The sequence below is a fragment of the Mus pahari genome, chromosome 4 (assembly GCF_900095145.1).
Source record: "Mus pahari chromosome 4, PAHARI_EIJ_v1.1, whole genome shotgun sequence".
In the NCBI taxonomy this organism is placed as follows: domain Eukaryota; kingdom Metazoa; phylum Chordata; class Mammalia; order Rodentia; family Muridae; genus Mus; species Mus pahari.
The window spans coordinates 78,195,036-78,214,250 of record NC_034593.1 but is presented as its reverse complement, the minus strand read 5'-3'; the positions used below and the strand labels follow the sequence as shown (position 1 = coordinate 78,214,250).

General features: G+C 42.0%; 1 protein-coding gene across 14 annotated transcripts in view; it reads right to left on the bottom strand.

Moving 5' to 3' along the window:
- Arhgef11 (Rho guanine nucleotide exchange factor 11) overlaps window positions 1–19,215 on the bottom strand; it is a 121,182-nt gene that overhangs the window by 43,007 nt on the left and 58,960 nt on the right. For 6 of the 14 annotated variants that reach the window (XM_029537745.1, XM_029537751.1, XM_029537741.1 and 3 more), the window contains exons 2-10: window positions 15,344–15,376; window positions 14,074–14,088; window positions 13,664–13,755; window positions 12,672–12,770; window positions 11,187–11,236; window positions 10,472–10,529; window positions 9,406–9,584; window positions 8,585–8,656; window positions 1,667–1,786 (exon numbers count right to left, since the gene is read on the bottom strand). In XM_029537745.1, coding sequence (XP_029393605.1) covers window positions 1,667–1,786; window positions 8,585–8,656; window positions 9,406–9,584; window positions 10,472–10,529; window positions 11,187–11,236; window positions 12,672–12,770; window positions 13,664–13,755; window positions 14,074–14,088; window positions 15,344–15,376 — 718 coding nt within the window. The remainder of the gene's footprint in view (window positions 1–1,666; window positions 1,787–8,584; window positions 8,657–9,405; window positions 9,585–10,471; window positions 10,530–11,186; window positions 11,237–12,671; window positions 12,771–13,663; window positions 13,756–14,073; window positions 14,089–15,343; window positions 15,377–19,215) is intronic. The other 8 variants (XM_029537749.1, XM_029537750.1, XM_029537752.1 and 5 more) reach the window with 4 other exon arrangements.

The window sequence follows — 19,215 nt, the reverse complement described above, 5'->3', positions numbered from 1 at the left end:
CTGCTTTACTGTCTGGGAAACGTCCAGCTCAAGGAGGTGCTCTCTGGGAGTGTGTAGCCTGAGAGGTGGGGACCCAGCTTCCTATAGTGGGAGAGGAGCTTGACCATTATTGTAAAACTTAACAAAAATCTCCCTTCACTTACCACCCTGGACTTCAAAACATTTATTGCTTTACTTTGGTTAGATACCATCAAGAAACACAACAGTCCTACGGCTGCACTGAGGACAGATGTTAAACAGCTGTCTATGGGGAGCACTGGTACTGGCATGGAGCTGTGCCCCAGCCATTGCAGAAGCAGTGGCAGCATCTTACTGTGCACAAAGCATTTCCTTAACAGCATTATCTTTCAGCAACCCCAGTAAAGAGGGTATTCCCATGTTACAAATGAAAAGACAGAAAGAAGCTCAGATGTTCAGTAACTGTCACTCTTAAGTGAAAAACAAAAACAAACAACAACAAAAAACCCCAAAGCAGGGCTGGAGTCCCAATGTCCTGATCTCAGCTCAGAGTCTCAGAATTCAGGTCACAAGGATAGCAACAGTGGCAGCAGCCACACACACATGCACAAAGCATGGTGCCAGGGGCACGCTTCAGTTCTGGAAGCATGCAGCACCCTACTGGGTAGGCTCTGTTGAGTCCTTCCTCCCTAAGTGGGAAAACAGAGAGTGGTTAAGCTGCTTAGTCTGCAGGTCGAGGGGACTAGAGCTGGGAATCAAAGCTGGATGGTCTATGCTCATCATCTAAGCCATCCACCATATGCGAAAGCGCCTTCAGAAAGTGCATTTGTAAAGTTTATTTGCCTATGCTTTCATGAACTTCTGAGCAGGACATTTTAAAAAGAACATAAAATGTCTTAAAGTTTTAAAAAGTTATTTTTGTTTTTGTGTGTATTGGTGTTTTTGCGTGCATGCATGCATGTATGTATACCATGTATGTGCAGCATCCATGAAGGCCAGAGGATGGGATCCCCTGGAACTGAAGTTATAGACAGTTCTGAGCTATCTTGTGGGTGCTGGGAAATGAACCTGTGTCTCCCTAGAAGAGCAGTCAGTGCTCTCAACTGCTGCCCCATCTCTCCAGCTCTACCTCAAACAATCTCTATGTCTTTGGGAAAATTTTCTTCTTAGATAGTACAATTTCCTAAGGTTAGTTTTCTTACTTACCCAAAGAACTGAGGCTAGACAGTTATCAGTAAGACACTCAGAGTAAAGTCCCTGATGAGAACAACCTCCTCCTGTGTGGCATTTTCTACAAAGTGCAACTAGATCCTTCTCTGCTGACTGAGATCCTTTACTAAGGCTGAGGAAGGAACGTATGTTCCTTTGAGGAGATCTTCAGAGAAAAAGCTACCAGATGAATAGTGAGTGACGCCAGAGTGGGAATACACATCTTGAGGACAGTATTCAGAAGGGAAGAGTAATTAGCAAACTAAGGCAGACACTCTAATTTAGTTTTTTCATATTTGCTTTTCACAAGGAGGGCATGAAGTAGGCTTTGGTATCCTGTGGTGTCTCTACAGCATCCCGGGTAGGTATTGCAATAGGGATCACTCAGCCTCTGTGGTGCTAGTCCTGCCGTGGCCCAAGAGGCTTTCTGCCCCACTCTCCTCCTACACTAGTCTGTCTGCATGGAGCTGTTCCTGAAGCAATGCCTACTACCACTCACCACTAAGCCACCAGTCTCCTGCTGGATCTTCAGCTGTAATTGAGTGACTCGCCGCCGGGCACCTTCCATTTGCTCTTCTAGCAGGCTGGCGGGGTTCCGACTATACACCTCATAGATACGCTAGGGAGGGGTAAGAAGGAGTAGGAAGAGGAGGAGGAGGAGGAGGAGGGGAAAAGGTAGAGGGGTGGTTAGTAGAGGATAGCTGACTTACCAGCAGTAAGAACAGTAGTTATCACAAAACAAGAAGAGAGAAGAGATTTCCATCTGTTATAGATGCTTGCTATTCCACTATCAGTTAGGATCAGAAAAAGGGGTGACTGATGAGAGACAGAATGTATGAAGCAGCTGAGAAAGGAAACCAACCAACCAACAAACCAGAAACCAGAAGGCCTACCCTACACTCACCTATATTTAAGGGCTGGATAAGGTTGCACATGTGGCACGAGATCTTCCGTAACTTACAGTCAAGTGTAAAACACTCAAGTGACTATCCAGATCACTACACAGATAATGTTAGGGCAAATGTAACATAATGGAAATCTCAAAGAAGGAGAGGAAAAGCTTAGAAGTACCTGAAGGGCAGGCACCATCTATGTGCCTCTCCTAACGTGTCTGCAGCATGCAGCAGCGAGAGCAGGAGCTAAGAGGACTGTCACTAGACCCTGGCCCCTCCATTTACTATCTGGGTAGGCTTGGGCAAGCCCCAATACAGCTGTCAAGAATGGAGATGACAGTATCTGCATCCTGAGATGACCCTAAGATCTGAATATGATTAGGTAACACGTTGCTCACCAGAGTGGCTGTGGCAGTTTTTTGCTGAAATGTTTTTGTACAAGAGGAATCACTAGCAAAACTTCCTAGTTGAATGATGACATTAGGTTTACATATTCACCGCCTTCTTCTGAAGCAACCTGCTACCTGCCAACCTCATTAAAATTCCTTACATTTTACACTTATCTGTTCCACGCAAACAGAGTCCAAACATTTGTCTCAGCAGATAATATCATCTGAGAACTCCAACATTGCTCCACTTCAAAACATCTGCATCTATACTGCCTGGTTTCATCTGTCAACTTGACACAAGCTGCAGTTATCACAGAAAAAGGAGCCGCTCTTGAGGAAATGCCTTCATGAGATCAAGCTGTAAGGCATTTTCTCAACTGGTGATCTAGGAGGGGAGGGGAGGGCCCATTGTGGGTGGTGCCATCCCTGGGCTGGAGGTTCTGGGTTCTCTAAGAAAGCAGTCTGAGCAAGCCAGTAAGCAGCATTCCTCCTGCCTCCCGGTTCCTGCCCTCTGTGAGTTCCTGTCCTGACTTCCTGTGGTGATGAACAGCAATGTGGAAGTGTAAACTGAATAAACCCTTTCCTCTCCACCTTGCTTCATGGTCATGTTTTATGCAGAAATACAAACCCCGACTAAGATAGCATCCATCTCTCTCTTCTTGTGACTTAGAAATTGCATCTTTTATTACTCCGAAGCACTCTGATTACTTTGAGTGTTCCTTAGACATCAGATACATTTAAAATCTTCCTTTCCTTTATCCTATCTTTTTTTTTTTTAAATATTTATTTATTATATGTAAGTACACTGTAGCTGTCTTCAGAGACTCCAGAAGAGGGCATCAGACTTCGTTACAGATGGTTGTGAGCCACCATGTGGTTGCTGGGATTTGAACTCAGGACCTCTGGAAGAGCAGTCAGCACTCTTAACCTCTGAGCCATCTCACCAGCCCCTTATCCTATCTTTTAAAGTTCCCTAAATTAAGAGCAAATTCCCACAAAAAATTATTTTTACTAATCTAGATTGTTTTTTAAGCCACAGCCCTGTTTTTCTTCCTTTCCCTAACCTCAGCAAGTTACCGTTTAAAACATCAAATAGCAGCAAATGGTATAGACACTGGATGCTGGCACAGTGACACAGATGTACACAAATCTTCAAACTACTTTCAGGTTTCTCTCCTCTGCATTGGTGTGTTGGTTGACTTCAGTCAGACCCCAGCTTCAGTGATTATCTTGTTGCTGAGTATACCAAAGCTCCTTTCTCAGAGCCATTTCCCAGAGGATAGAGAGACTACCCAGATGTGTCATAGACACGCCCAATTCAGACCCAAACTGACCTTCAATTCCTTCCTGTAAGACTTGCTCCTGTGTCCTGTCTGACTCCACCCATAGCACCAAACTCAGAGTCATCCTTTATTCTTTCTCTTCTTAGCACATGGTTTAAGTTTCCCTGATGTGACCTCTGAGACACTTCTGACCAGCTCTCATTCTGACTTCTAGTGTTCTTGTCAAGTCTGCCACCATCTCATATACTAAGAACAGCCACCACCAAGGTTTCTTTATGTCAGCTGTGTGTGTGTGCCTCGGGGTAAGTATGTGCTGGTGCCTGCATAGGCCAAAAGGCTCATGATACTTTGAAAATGGAGCTACAGGCAGTTGTAAATGACCCCAGGTGGGTGCTGGGAACTGAGTCTGGGTCCTCTGCAGGAACAGAAAATGCTATTAACCATAGCATCATCTCTCCAGCTCCCAAAACACACTTCAAGAATACTGATTTGAAATCTTTGATCAATTCCCATAGCCTTTAGGAGAAACTCCAAGATCTTTAAGTGACCTAAATCACTTGCCAACCACTGTCCTCTTTGTCATTTCAATGTTCTGGTCACAGCAGACTGAACCCAATTCAATTATCACCTCAGGAAAGCACTGATTGATAATTTCATAAATTACTCATTCTTTCAGGCTTCCACGGTAGCCAAGAATTATTTTAAAATTTGCCATTGAGATATAATTCACATAATTTAAACTTACTGAAAGTGTACAATACAGAGTTTTTAGTATATCACACAGTTGTGTAATCATTCTCACTATCAAATTCCAGCACATTCTCATTGCTTCAGTGAGAAAGCTGGTTCCTGTAAGCAGTCACTGCCTATCTACCGCTCCTACTTCCCAGCTTCTGGTAACCGTGAGACTATTTGTTTCTGAGCATTTTCCTATTCTGTATGTCCACACAGATAGGACCACAACATTTATGGGCTTTTGTCTGGCTTCTTTCACTTAGAATGTCTTCAGGATTCTTCTATTTGTAGCACGCATCCACTCTTTTTTTTATGGCTAAATACCCTACCGTGTTGAAGATATACCACATTTTTCATATCAATTAATAGACTCTAGGTTGTTTCCTTTTGGCTATTACAAAGACAGTTGTCATGAATGTTCATGTATATGAATTCATGAATATGAATTTTCAATTCTGCTTCGCATTTATAAAGAAGTGGATTTTTCTGGTTACACAGTATCTGTGTTTAACACCTGAAAGAATTGCCTAACATTTCCACATAACTGTACTCTTTTATATTCCCACCATCAGTGATGCAAACAGACTGGGACAGTAAACTCTCAGACAAATATAAGTTTGTCTAAGACCCTTCCCAGCATGCTACTTTCCATTATTTTGGCTATAAAGACCCCAGTGGCTGTGAAGCAGAAGTAGCGTCTTGTCATCTGGAGAAGCAGCCCATCTTCTCACATTGGCCACATGGAGTTCTTTCATTGTGTTTTTAGGATGTTTTTCACTACATGACCTAGGTTGGCTTCCAAACTGCAATTCTGCCTTAGACTCCACGTGTTGAAATTACAGGTGTATGTCACAATTCCAGCATGTATCTTCTATAGAGAACTGTTCAAATTCTTTGCTAATTTTGTTTAGAATAAGAACAAATTAATGGGCTGGTGAGATGGCTCAGTGGGTAAGAGCACTGACTGCTCTTCCAAAGGTCCTGAGTTCAAATCCCAGTAACCACATGGTGGCTCACAATCATCTGTAATGAGATCTGATGCCCTCTTCTGGAGCATTTGAAGACAACTACAGTGTACTTACATATAATAATAAATAAGTCTTTGGGCCAGAGCGAGCAGGGACTGAGAGAGCAGGATTGATCGGAGTGAGCGGGGCTGACTGGAGCAAGCAGAGATCCTAAAATTCAATTCCTAACAACCACATGAAGGCTCACAATCATCTGTTCAGCTACAGTATACTCATATACATAAAATAAATAAATAAATTAAAAAAAAAAAAGAAGAAGAAGAAGAAGAAAAACCCAAAGAACAAACTAATGGGGCTGGAGAGATGTCTCTGGAGTTAAGAGCATTGTTACTCTTCCAGAGGATCTGACACCCTCTTCTGAGTTTTCAGAGTACCTGCATATACACATTCTTAAAAAATATTTGGGAGACAGAGGCAGGTGGATCTCTGAGTTCCAGGCTAGCTTGGTCTACAGAGTGAGTCCCAGAACAGCTAGGGGTATCCTATCTTGGAAAGCCAAAATCAAAACCAACCAACCAAAACAACAAAGCTAATAAATAATAAAAAAAAAAATCAAATAATATATTGAATTAATCAGCTTCCTACCTAAATTGGGTTTTTTACTTTGTTGTTTTGTTTGTTTTATTTTGGCTGTTATTTGCTTGCTTCTAGTACTGTGTATGAACTGAATCCAGGATCTAGGCAAGTGTTCTACCACTGAATAAAAAGTCATAGCCCTGCAAATTGTTTTTTAAATATGAGTACACTGTAGTTATCTCCAGACACATCAGAAGAGGGCATAGGGTTGTGAGCCACCACATGGTTGCTGGGAATTGAACTCAGGACCTCTGGAAGAGCAGCTGGTGTTCTTAACTGCTCCATCTTTCCTGTCCCCTTGCCAAATTTTTAACTGTGTTGTCATTTTTCAAAAATTATTTTATGTATATGGGTATTGTGTCTGCATGTATGTCTGTGTACCCTGTGCATGCAGGGTCCACTGAGGTCAAAAGACAGCATGGATACCTTGGAACTGGAGCTACAGAGAGTTGTGAGCGGCCATGTGGACGCTAGGAGTGGAACCTGGGTCCTCTGGAAGAGCAGCCAGTGCTTTTAACTGCTGAGCCAGCTCTCCAGTCCCATTATTTGTCTTTTTATTCTTGAGGTGGAAGAGTTCTTTACACATTCTGGTAACTGGACCCTTAGCAGACATTTGACTGTGAGATATTTCTTTTCTTCCGTGACCTGCCTTTTTATTATTTTATTTTATTCCTTTAAATACATACATTTTAATTTTGATGATATCTATCTTTTGGGGGGATTGTTTGTGTTTTTAGTAGCATAGATAAACCAGTGGCTAATCCAAGGTTATGAAGATTCATACTCATGTTTTCCTGTAAAAGTTTTGTTTGTTTTTTTTGTTTTTTTTTTTGCTCATTACTTATATCTAACATAATGTAAATGCTGTGTAGCTACAATCCTGAGGAAACAATGACAAGAAGACCATCTGTACATATTCAGCTCAGATGCAAGTCCCCTCTTTTCCATCTCTTTGAAGTTTAATACTCTTGTCTGTTGAGACTTTATTAATCCATTCTTAATTAAGTTTTGCTAATTGCATAAGATAAGGATACAGATTAATTCTTTGTACATATCCAGTTGACCAAGTACTATCTGTTGAAAAGACACACACTATTGAATTGTCTTAGTACCTTTGTTGGAAATGAGTTGCTACAGATGTATGAACTGCATACACAAGTCTAAATTCTAGTCCATTAACCTATATCTCTAGCATTATATTGTAGCACAGTGTCTTAGTAATCCAACGTGAATATACAAGCACCAATTTACAACACAGTATGTCTTCATTTACCCCATCATGTCTATGGTCTATGGAATTGCTATAATTCCTTAAGGGTCCCTGTAAGCATCCTAACTCCTGCCTCTAAGGCTACCCTCACTCACTGCTCTCACAGAATACTTAGCATACCGCAAGAGCACAGCACTTGTTAAGTGTGTTTTCATACCTCCATGCCTTTGACCTCAACTGTTTTCTCACTAATATTCCCCAAACTCTTTTTTTTTGTTGTTGCTGTTTATTTTTGAGTCAGGGTCACTCTATGTAGCCTTGGTGGGTCTGAGACTCACCACATAGACCAGACAGGCCTTAAATTTACCAAAATGCACTTGTCTCACTCTCCCAAGTACTAGAATAAATGTTATATGCTACCATTCCTGATTTCCTCCATTCCTTTTTGTCTGTCAAAGTTCCACTCCTCCAAACCTGACCAAAACACTATTTTTACTGCAAAGCTTTTATACACTACTGTAATTGTTCTTCCTTTAAATTTTTACTATAAACTCTTTGTTCTTCCTACTTTCCTCTTACTAGAATCTGAAATTTTCCCCATTAGATTTTAAGTACACTGAAGGCAAGAACTACCTCATCTCCTTTTTGTATACCACAGAAACTAAAGCAATGTTTTATATATAATAAGTACTTATAGCATGACCTATTCCAGTCAAATTAATCTTCTTCTTGGTCTCTGTGTCCATCATTTTCTGGCTGGTAGCCTCTCTTCATCCTCTCCATCATCAGTCTAGACCAGCATCCTTCTTCCCACCCCTACCCTCCCAGGTTACCTTTCATTTCCTTGGATTCCTCTAAGCAATTCCAATGAACTGCAATGTTCCTCAGTTCTACTAGTTTCTCACTTTAGTCTCTTTCCTTATTTATTTATATTTTGTCTAGCTAGTCATCCTCCTAATGGATTAAGCATAGGATTCTGCCATCCTACTCACCCACTTTAACAAATTCTATTGGCCAGAGGCAACCCTTCAATGGTCTTGAGATAGTACTTTTTTGTTTGCTGAGGACTGAATCAAGGGCCTCAAGCATGTGCTCTACCACTGGGCTATATATTAACAGCTTTAAGGTTTTACTATAATTGGATATGGTCTACAAAATTAATAAAAACTTAATTTTGTTGCAAAAAACAAAAAAAAACAAAAACAAAAACAAAAAAGCTTAAGTTGCACACACTGGTAGATTGCTGTGATAAGGGATAATCTTATGAAGGTACTGTCCAGTCTATCTTTAACAGCGATCTCACCTGTAACTCTTTTTCTTCCTGCCTTAGCATATTCCTGAGGATTTGAGTGGCGTGCTTTTGGACTTCAGGATCCTAGGAATGGAAATATAACAGTAGTGAGACCTGGAGACTAGCTCAATAGCTTAATTCTCTTATATCTGCTCATTCCTGGGCGAGGAAAAGGTGTTGAGAGTAGACTCTTAGTCATGAGTACAATCTGGATAACGTAACACCTTGCTGGATGCAAATAACATAAAATCTTAATTTTTTTTTTTAACTTTATAACTGAGCTTAGATATCCTAGCTGTAATCAGCTTTAATAGTGAACTGTTTTCTAACTTCTCCAAAGCCCTGGTCAATCTTTCTATTCAATTTGGTAACCTGTTCCTTATCCATACCTGCATCTTGCCACTGTGAAGTCTTTACACAGGCTGTTCTACTCTTCAGGGCTCTCTTCCACCTCCTTTTGTTCTTTCTGACTCGTCCTCTCCTGACTGTCCTTTGTACTGCACCCTTCCAGGCAGGCACCCCCGCTGCTCTGGGAAGCAGTCTCCTCCTCTCTGACTCTCAAGCACACCTCCCAACACCAACTGGCAATAGTCTCTAACAGCTGCTTCTGTCCATGCCTGGGGCCCAGGCAGGAAGAGTACCTGACGTTCTCTGTGAGTCTGAAGATGCTGCTATAAAACCACATATGAAACCAGACTGCATTTTTAACTCGTTGGTGGTATTCACATGTTTCTTTGGCCTATCTCTGCTTACTATAACCCGGTTTAAGTTCCACTGAGGGAGATCATCAAAGAATCTCTAGAGTGATCAGCAGGCATTTGGAAAACTATTACCTGTAGAGGTTTGGGTCCAGTAATGTGTTGTGGAGGTGGCAAGGGTGGAGGAGGAGGTGGTGGAGGAATCGTGGGGTTAACTCTGGGCCCTCCTGACAGGGCTGGGTTCTGCTGGAGCCCAGAGACACCGATGGAGGAAGGAGAAGAGCCCAGGAGGGTAAGCGCAACATAGGCGCCAGCTAGAAGGAAGGAAGAGGGAAACTTGCTTGAGTACCAGTGCTCTCTTAGTTAGGCACAAAGAAAATCATCTTTCTCCTTTCATTAAGCCTCATGATCCTATAGAGTAAAATCTCATTTTTAAAGTTCTAGTCATTTGCTAATTTCTGTCCTCCTGTCCTGCACCAACCAAGTTTTCCTTTCTTCACATAGAGACCCCAACCAAAATTTCAACCATAAATATCTATGGAAATATTCCCCGTGAGCCATCTCACCCAATTCTCTTCTTTGCTTTTTTTGAGGTAGTCTTTCAATGTAGCTGAGAATAGCCTTAAATTCAAGGTTCTCCTGCCTCAGTCTGGGTGCTGGGATTGTATGTGTACACTACCATGCCCAGCCTCCTTCTTTATCTCATTAAACTGAACCAATGTAAAGTGTAGCACACTGCCTGCCTGGCACACACCAGGCCTTCTAAGTCTAGCCTTCCACTCCCCCAAGGCTTCTCATTCTCACCATTTACTTCCCTGGTATTCCGTCTATCCGACTATCTGTACAGACTCACTTGGCAGGTATTCCTGGCTAGAATTTTTTGCCTCTCTTCTGCCTCCATAGGTAGAATGGAACAGATGACAATTATTTGAAGTGGTCTTAGTAGGTATGGTCAGGAGGGGCAAAGATGGTGTGCTACAAATGAAGACAAATAGTGTCTACTTGACGTCACGTTAGGGGTTTGCAGCAGTTTAAGTTGGTCACTCATGGTAAGACTAAAGATGTGGTCTCAGTTGTCTCAGTATTTATAAATGACGTCTCTAGAGTCAGTAAACCTGCCAGAGTCCACCAAGTCCTCTATTTATTCTTATTTTTATTATTTATTTATTTATTTTTGTTTGTCATGCCCTAAGCAACTCACATTTGATAAGCTTCACTACCTCCAGGTGTGAGCTATTGGTCACCATGGTGCCGTTTACCTGTTAGAGGGACAAAGATCATTGAGTATTAGTGGTATGAACCTTTTCCAAGTTGAAAATATCATTTCCTTCGGGCTATTTCCCAGCGCTTTTCAGTTACCTCTGGCTACTTGTTTACTCAAATTAACATCATCACTTTATTCCAAGCTGGCTTCTAAGTTCTCAGGGAGAAGACCCATGTTTTCCATTCACTGACTTTTTCAGTTACACCTGTATGTATCAGCTGGCCCTATGGGTTTCTTCCTTACTAGAGGGAGTGAAGTCTCTGCTGCTAGGATTTCTTTAATGTAGCCAGACTCTACTCTGCAAATATCCAGAAGAGTATCTCATGCGAACACTGTGGAAGACAGACTAAGGTAAGAACCGGAGGGCGTGGGTCCTTCACTAGCCGAAGCTGTTTCCTCTTAATTCTATTTTTTGTCTTTTGTGAAATAAGGATAAATAAAACCAGCTCCAGAACACTTTAAGGTCAGTGAACTTGAAGAACTGAGAACACAGAAGCTGGCCATCTTCATCCTTCTTCCCTGTTATGTATGGTACTACCCTGATCTAGTGGCTGCCTGAGAGAAATGAAATAAAGTACGAGACAGGCACAGCACTGGGCAGCTCCTGAACCTGCCACCACTGTAAGATGGGGGACAGGTCAGGTTTACTCACTTTGATGATCCGGTCACCCTCTTTCACACCAGCTCTCATGGCTGCGCCTCCTGTAGGGAGAAGACCTCGTCAGCAGAGTCCTATAGCTGCCCCATCTACACCACACCACACCACACCACACCACAGATTCCTGAGATCACCTGCTCTGAAATTTTATATCAGAATGTGAAATCCTGGGTGGATACCCAGTTCTGCCCCAGCAACATGAGCCTTTCAATCTGGAGTGGACTACACTGGGTCCCACCTGCTGGCTTGCTCCTCACCTAGCTCAGAGAATAGAATGCAGACAGCCAGCTAATGTGGGCACAGGTACCACTAGGCTCTGAGAAAAGTATACTTTTGCTTTATTTGAGTGTTTTAAGATCAGATAAGAGTTATTTCTTATTATCCCATGGGAAACACAATTTTACTGTATTAAATATAGTTAGTAAAGTAATAAGAATTAGAGAAGTGGATTAAAACCATAGCTTTCAAACTGGTGGCTTATAATTCTTGAGAAGTTCATAAAGATAATTCTCCAGGTTCTTATCATTAGAGATAATGATATAACATTCTACTAAACAGATTTTCAATTCATTGACAGTCTCTTCATTTGAGGTGGACCGTATTAAGGTCTTCTGATGTCAGCCGACCAAAGAGGAGCTCAGAAGACCATGCTCTTGACCTTTTTAACTGGAGGGTACAGAGTTTGAGTTCACCATATGGTTGTAAATAGCTTCTATTTTAACCTTAATTTATATCCAAGAAGCACAAGAACACAACAACAAAAACAAGTTAATGAGAAGTATAAACATTATATTTTATAAATTTCCTCCAAGATGCTTCTAGTGTATCAAGTCTACTTTTCATTTTAGCTTTCAATTTGGGAACTATGATTGCCATCATCTAAAATGTACTACTTGAGGCTGGAGAGACGTCTCAGTGGTTAATAGCACTTGCTACTTTTGCAGAGGCCTGGGTTGGTGCCCAGAACAGTGAATGGTTCTGGGCACCAACTGTAACTACCTGTAACTCCAGTTCCAGGGAATCCCATGCCTTCTTCTGGCCTCTGTGGGCAGATTTTATATTATTATTGTTGTTGTTGTTAGACCAGGTTGACCCTAAACATATAGAGAGATCCACATGCTTCTACCTCTCAAGTGCTGGGATTAAACGTGCGTGCTACAACACGCAGCTCAAGGTCAACATTTTAAAATTACTTATTATTAGAAGTAACCTGATGTTTATATATTCAGTAAGATAGCTACTTCCTCTTAATTTCAAGTTATTTGCTAGTAGATTTCCACACATAGCACTTTTTAAAAAATTTTATATGTAAGTGTGCATCACAAAGTACTTTACCATTTAGCCTCTGTGATGCAACCAAGAATTCAAGAATAACTCATTCACCCTTCCCTTAGAACCCTCCATTTAAACAGTCTCTAAGTCATGCAGCACTAGCATACACACAGTGCCTACTCTTGACAGGAGGGTCATGACACTTACCAGGGCGCACAGACTGCACCAGCACGATGCGATCTCCACTAACTGTGAAGCCAAAGCCATGCTGGTCCTTTTGGATGATGACACAGCGCTGAACAAGACCTGTTGGGGTGGGAGACAGGAGTTTGGACAGGAAGTCTCACTAGAAGGCCAGTGCATCCAAGCCAGCCAACTGCTTTTTAAAGATGCCTTCCAAGAATAATCAGTTCCCAGATTCACCATGTCCACATATACTGCTCTAATATACAGCATTCTCAGTGACTGGTAAAAACTGTAATAAACTCTGTAATCCATAAGAGAAGTAATCCTTATGACCCTTCTCTGAAGTGCTTAATAGTTGTCCCTTTAGGCCTATGTGGGGAAGATTGATTGAAGAAGGGTTAGAGCTAAGTCTAGCTGTCATCCTCAAGACTACAGTAAAGATAAGCAGACCCCTGGGTTGACTGGAAATTTTACATTGTTATACTCAGTGACCACAGTAAATGGGACCCCAAAGCTTGTTGAGTTGTGCTACAGAGCTGGATAAATCATGAAGGTGATTTAGGGTTGTTTCCTTGCCAAATATAGGGAATGACAAATGCCAGGAGAAACCCTTTTATGCATATCATTATTCATCCATGTATAGTATATGCCACTGTCTCTGCTGTGGATCTTTACTGGACACTGCACATGTGTGACAGCACTCTGAGATGACAGGGTGTGGGCCTAGAGTTACAACACAACTGTTCCAAGTCTCAATGCTGTCTCCAAGAAGTGTGAGGTCAGGCAAGTTTCCTAACTTTTCTCTCTACTTCAGTTTCCTTAGCTACAAAAGAAGTATATAAAACCTACTTCCTAGGTTGGCATAAGGAGGTGAATGTTATAAACCTCCTGACATAAAACCCAATGTACATATTACGTGCTCAACATAAAGTTAGGTGTTTTTCACATGCCTGTATAGGATTTCTCTATAGGGGCACACACCAGTGTCTATGCTGATGCTACCAGGCAGTTACCTGTTGTCTCAGAGGTGTCAGAGGGCTGGCGATGGTGAGAAGGGGATGTGCGTTCAGGTGTAGAATCTCCCAGAGAAGACAGGCTACTTAACCTGGAGAAGGTAAAGGAAACACATTAGTAAGCTGAGCAGGGAGAAACCAGGGGTAGGAAGCTCTGTTAAACGGGGCCCAGAGTCTTGAACAATGAAAGATAACCCACCCACCTTGTAACCTGGTCATCCCAATAGGAGATTAGTTATGTGTTCTATATTGCTGACAACATCACCTATCTGGAATCCTGACTGGGCAGGCAAGTATGGTTTCTTTAATACTCAGCAGGGTGTGAAGAGAAATACCATTTGTAGAGTCAGACAACAAAGAGACAATGGCAGGAAGATTGTACAAACATATATGTGCTTGCTGGGTCTTACCAGGATGCAATGGGGCTGATGGAACAGAACGGAGCAGCGGAGAAAAACGAATGCAAGAAAAACAAACAGCTAGTTAGCGTTAGGTGATGATATGCAAAAGAGGAGACTGGAGAGATATGGTGGGCCAGACACATACAGAGGCCTCCATGAACACAGCAGAGCACTGAATGATGTCATCTCTTTGTCCCTGAAAGTATTACCTCTCTAAGATGGCACCTGGACATTTAGTACTAAGGAACTAGGGGAAGGGCAACTTGAATCCTTGATCTTTAAAGACCAGGAGCATGTCAACAGCCCGAACTTCTAAAAAGTCTATTTATCTTCTAGCTACTAGTGAAGAACAGGAATCTGCTCTGTTGGTGACCATGTCCTCCAGCCTCACAGTCAGCCCGCCCACAGCTGGCCTCTGGCATACTGCTCAGGAGTTAAGACCCTCAGCCTTCAATGCACCACATTTCACCAACCAACACATTCTTTTCTAGGTCTCTTCTTTAATTAGGGAAGATACAGGAACAGGAAACAAACTCAGAACACTGCTGTGGCCAGGCTTTTTAGAACATGCACAAGTTCACAGCTCCAGAATCAGTAGCTGCTGCCCTCAGGAAGGGGCGGTTCCCATCTTAGCTGTAGTTGGTGACTAAGTGGAAGCTTATGCACAGAATTACTGTGTACAATGGTAGAATAGCAGAAACCATGATCTCATATCTATAGAACAATGCAGAATTTGTCCTTATAAAATTGTGTAAAAAGAATGATTTCTATGATACTATTAAGGGAAAAGACGAGAATTGTGTGGACATTTAAAGCAGTAGATAAAAAGGAAAGGATGATATATTTGCATATTTGTTATATATAGGTAAACATCTGCCACATCTTTGCAGAGTATAGAGAAACAACAGTGGTTTCTCTGAGGTGGAAAGGGGTTGGCTAAGAACAGGCACTGGGCTGGAGACCTCTCAGCAGACTCTTTGTTGTGCTTACTTGTGAACTGTGTGAAGATATTAACTATTCACAAGAGCCAGATGAAGTGGCAGACAACGGTCATCCTGGCCTTTGGAGGCTGAGGCAGGAAGACTGCTGAGCTCAAGGCAGTCTGGGCTATATATAACATTTCGTAGACCAGCCTGGGGTATACGGTCAGTCTTGAAAACAAAACAATACTCCCTATTCCACAAGCAATCACCACCACCACCACCTCTACCACCACCACCCTACACAAATTTAAAAATACGAAGATGGGATCTTTTCTCCCCAGAGGCATTCCTCTTACCTGGACAGGTGAGATTGCTTTTTACTGGCTGATCTTTTGGGTCAGAGAGAGGAAGACATCAAAGAAGAGGACGTGGGACCCAGGAGAGAGTGATGCAGGATAGGAGGAAGAAAGAGAAAGAAAACAAAACAACATAAACCAGACAAGACACTGGAGATGGTTAGTTTAAAAGAAAAACCTGATAGACCAAGCAGGGCTGGGAGCAGATTCAGTGGTGAGCTTATAATAATGCAAATTCACCAGTGTGTCTATGTAGAATTCCTCAGAGGCTCATCCTGTATTCAAAAGTAAGTACTAACTAGGTCATTAGCCATAATATTTAACAGGAGGTATGACCTGTTGTATAACCATACAGTTAGGTGCTTCCCTGAACTGTTCTATCGGGCCCAGTATCTCGCCTTTCTCCAACAGGGAATATTATTAAACAGACACTGCCAGGTAATAGGGATACAAGCAAGTGGATGAGGAAAACTTGTAGTTTTGGTCCAAACCCGAGGGACTACCAGCCCCCTGTCAGAAATGGGTCTCTCAAAAAGGGCTTGTCAAGACTCTTTGGTGCCAACTGCTCCACTGCTTTCTTCAGTGTACCCACAACATCCTCCATCCAACGCAAGCCGGGTCTGAATTCCTGAGAACATCCATTTTACCTTGTCCCTTCTAGAAGGAAACTGGCTTTCCACATCCCTATTAAAACTCAGAAGATTCATCTGAACTGGGAAACACTTGTATGTTTTGAGTGGTGGGGACTAAGTCTAAGACTTTGCATAGCATGAAGTCTATCACTGAGTCAAGCTGGCCTGGGCTGCCTTTGAGCTGTGGCATGAATAAAGCTTCAAAACTGAAAGTGAGCATACATTATCTACTAAAGAAGACTGCTGGGGGCATGGGCAAAGATCAGCTGACCATGACCAGCTACTACAGGTTCCACTAAAACCAAAAATAAAAACAAAACCAAGCAAGCAAGCATAGGTCAGGGCGGGTATGACAGAACAAACAGAGTGTCAGGTATTAAGGGCTCCCCTCCACCCTGCCCCGCTCCCCATGGGCAGTGAAGACTTTACTTATAACAGAAGAACTTTGGCCTGGTAAACAGGATGTTATTTGCTAAACAGAGATCTAAAGGTGGGTTTCTGCCTACCAAGAACTTCCCTTAAATTAATTACCAGGATCCTCCCTTGATCCTACCCTAAAGGTCAACTACTTCAGACAGGGCATCTAGTTCCTGTCAGTCTGAACAGCCTGTATCAGCTCAAAGACCCTACCCTGCTGGGTATCATATAAAATCTGCTTGCTTTTCTGCCATTTTTTCTCTTCTCCCTGTGTCTGAGAAATAACCTTGGTAATCTGATCCCCAACAAACCTTTCTTTCTACCAATGGAATGGTCTAATTTGGTGGTTCACTGTGTCCTCGTTTACACCACATAAATATAGCTGCATATTTTTTTTTAATTAAGAGCTTAAAAAAGGAAAAATGACCAATGAATTGAAGGAAGAAGACATGTCTATGTTAGGCCTGGTAGGTAGAAAGAACAGTCAAACTTTGGGTCATCTTAGTTTCAAGTCTGAGCATACATTTGGAAGGAAGACCTTAGGAGGTTAAAATATGAGAGCCCAGGGAGGAAGCAAAGGAGAGAATAAAGAAGTCTGACATGATGGTCAGAAGAAAATAATTGCAGTTATTTCCTCCATTAAAATGTAATACCAAAGTTCAGGTTTCATTTAATTTCAACCTTAAGAGTAGAGATTTCCCTTCAAACATGCACTCTCTCCAGTTTTCTTATACAAATTCCAGCTAAAATAGGTCCTTTAGAACCTGTTCTGGTATAACAAATGCACTTCCTGTTTATGGGTTTGTCTTCCCTCTGTGCACTCTTGCTCAAGAGGAAGTTTTCCTTGTCCAGAAATTTCAGTTGGATCCCCTATTTGGAACCCTACGAACTGTCTTTGTGTGTGTGTGTTATCCATGACACTTGGTACCTTAGTAGGTACACTGCCTCAAACTTGGGTTATCAAAAGAAACTGACTACCAAGTACTGCCACCAACTACGATCATGTCATTTTACTGTCCCTCTGCCACATCATTCCTCAGCCCTTCAAGAACCCACAACAGACTCCTCAGCCTTTTCACTACATGTACAATTTAGCGTGTGAGTGCCTTTCATCAGGTGAATCTAAAGCCTTGCCAGTTCACTCCTGACTGCCTCTCTCCACTAGCAGATCCTAAGGAATGCTGTGCTCACGTCTGCCTCCAACTTAACCATACGCCTTTTTAAAGATATTTCCCAATTGCTTATGCCCCTTCCCTCTCTATCAAGTTACCCTGTTCCATATTTGATTTTGAATAATTTCAAGCAGCACTAAAGTTGAAGGAGCAGGAGGGAGAGTAACGTTCTTCATCAGCAGTTCTCAACCTGTGGTTCGAATGACCTTTTCACAGGGGTTGAATAACAGATATCCTGAATATCAGATATTTGCATTATGATTCTATCTACTGAGCCCTCTGCCCATTTGATCTCTTAGAACAATGATGCTTTATCATGTTATGTGTTATATGTGTATGAATATGTTGTACAAACATGTGGAGGTCAGAGGTCAATATCAGTTTTTTTCTCAGTTACTCTGCACCTTATTTTAAAGATAGGGTTTCTCATTGAACCTGGAGTTCAACAATTCAGCTAGGCTGTTTGGCCAGTGAACTTCAGGGATTCAAATGTCTCTGCTTTCCTAGACACAGAAAGCTGGAGCTGGGATTACCGATTCTATCAGTTCCAGTGTTTCACATGGGTGCTGTGGATCTGAACTCTGGTCCTCACATTTGTACAGCAAGCACTTTACTGACTGAGCCCTCTCCCCACCCCCACAGGATAGTCTGGAGTCCAAGCCAACAGTCTTGTTGAATGAATGGCCCACAATTGGTAAATGCCTCATGTCTCCTCATGATGAAAAACAGGTTCAATGTTTTTGTTTGTTTGGGACAGAATCTCACTCTGTATTCCAAACTGTCCTGGAACTCATTATTTAACCCAGGCTAGGCTCAAATTAAGTATCCTCTTGCCTCAGCAAGAGACTATAGGAACATGCCACTACACCCATCCTGGCTACTTTGAAACATTGTAAGTGATGTTGTATAGCTTGCCTTTATGGTGGTGATGTGAGATTTCTCAAAGGTAAAAAAAATCTATTCTATTTGAAATCTGCTATGTGTTTTGAGAATTCTGTTCCCAAATAACCACTTACAATAAAAAGTGTTTATATTTGTTATTATTATTTTTACTTTTAGAAATATTTTTTTTAATTTATGTGTTAATGTGCTATCTGTGCTTCTGCCAAGTGTGAAGGTGACTATGGAAGCCAGAAGAGGGCATCAGACTCCCTAGAGCTTGAGTAAGAGGTGGCTGTGTGTCTACTACTGTCTGATGTACCTACTACTGCTCCTTGTCTGAGAAACCTGCTCTCACTCTCTTTTAAGCTGCTAATCACATCTGTTATTTCTTTCCCTAAAGTCATACATTATAGTTCATTATCCTTTGCCTCCTTGGTATTTTGTGTACACTAGCCCACAGCTCTAGCATTGAGCTGCACCTAAAATCTCCTTCATTAAAAAATGTTTAAGGGCTGGAGAGATGGCTTAGCGGTTAAGAGCACTGACTGCTCTTCCAAAGGTCCTCAGTTCAAATCCCAGCAACCTCATGGTGTCTCACAACCATCAGTAATGAGATCTGATGTCCTCTTCTGGTGTGTCTGAAGACCACTACAGTGTACTTACCCTCAATCATATGAAAAAGAGGTTCACTCACATTTTCACAATCACTTTAAAAACACCTGTGTAACCCTGATATTGCGGCCTCTTGTGAGGCTATGCCAGTGCCTGG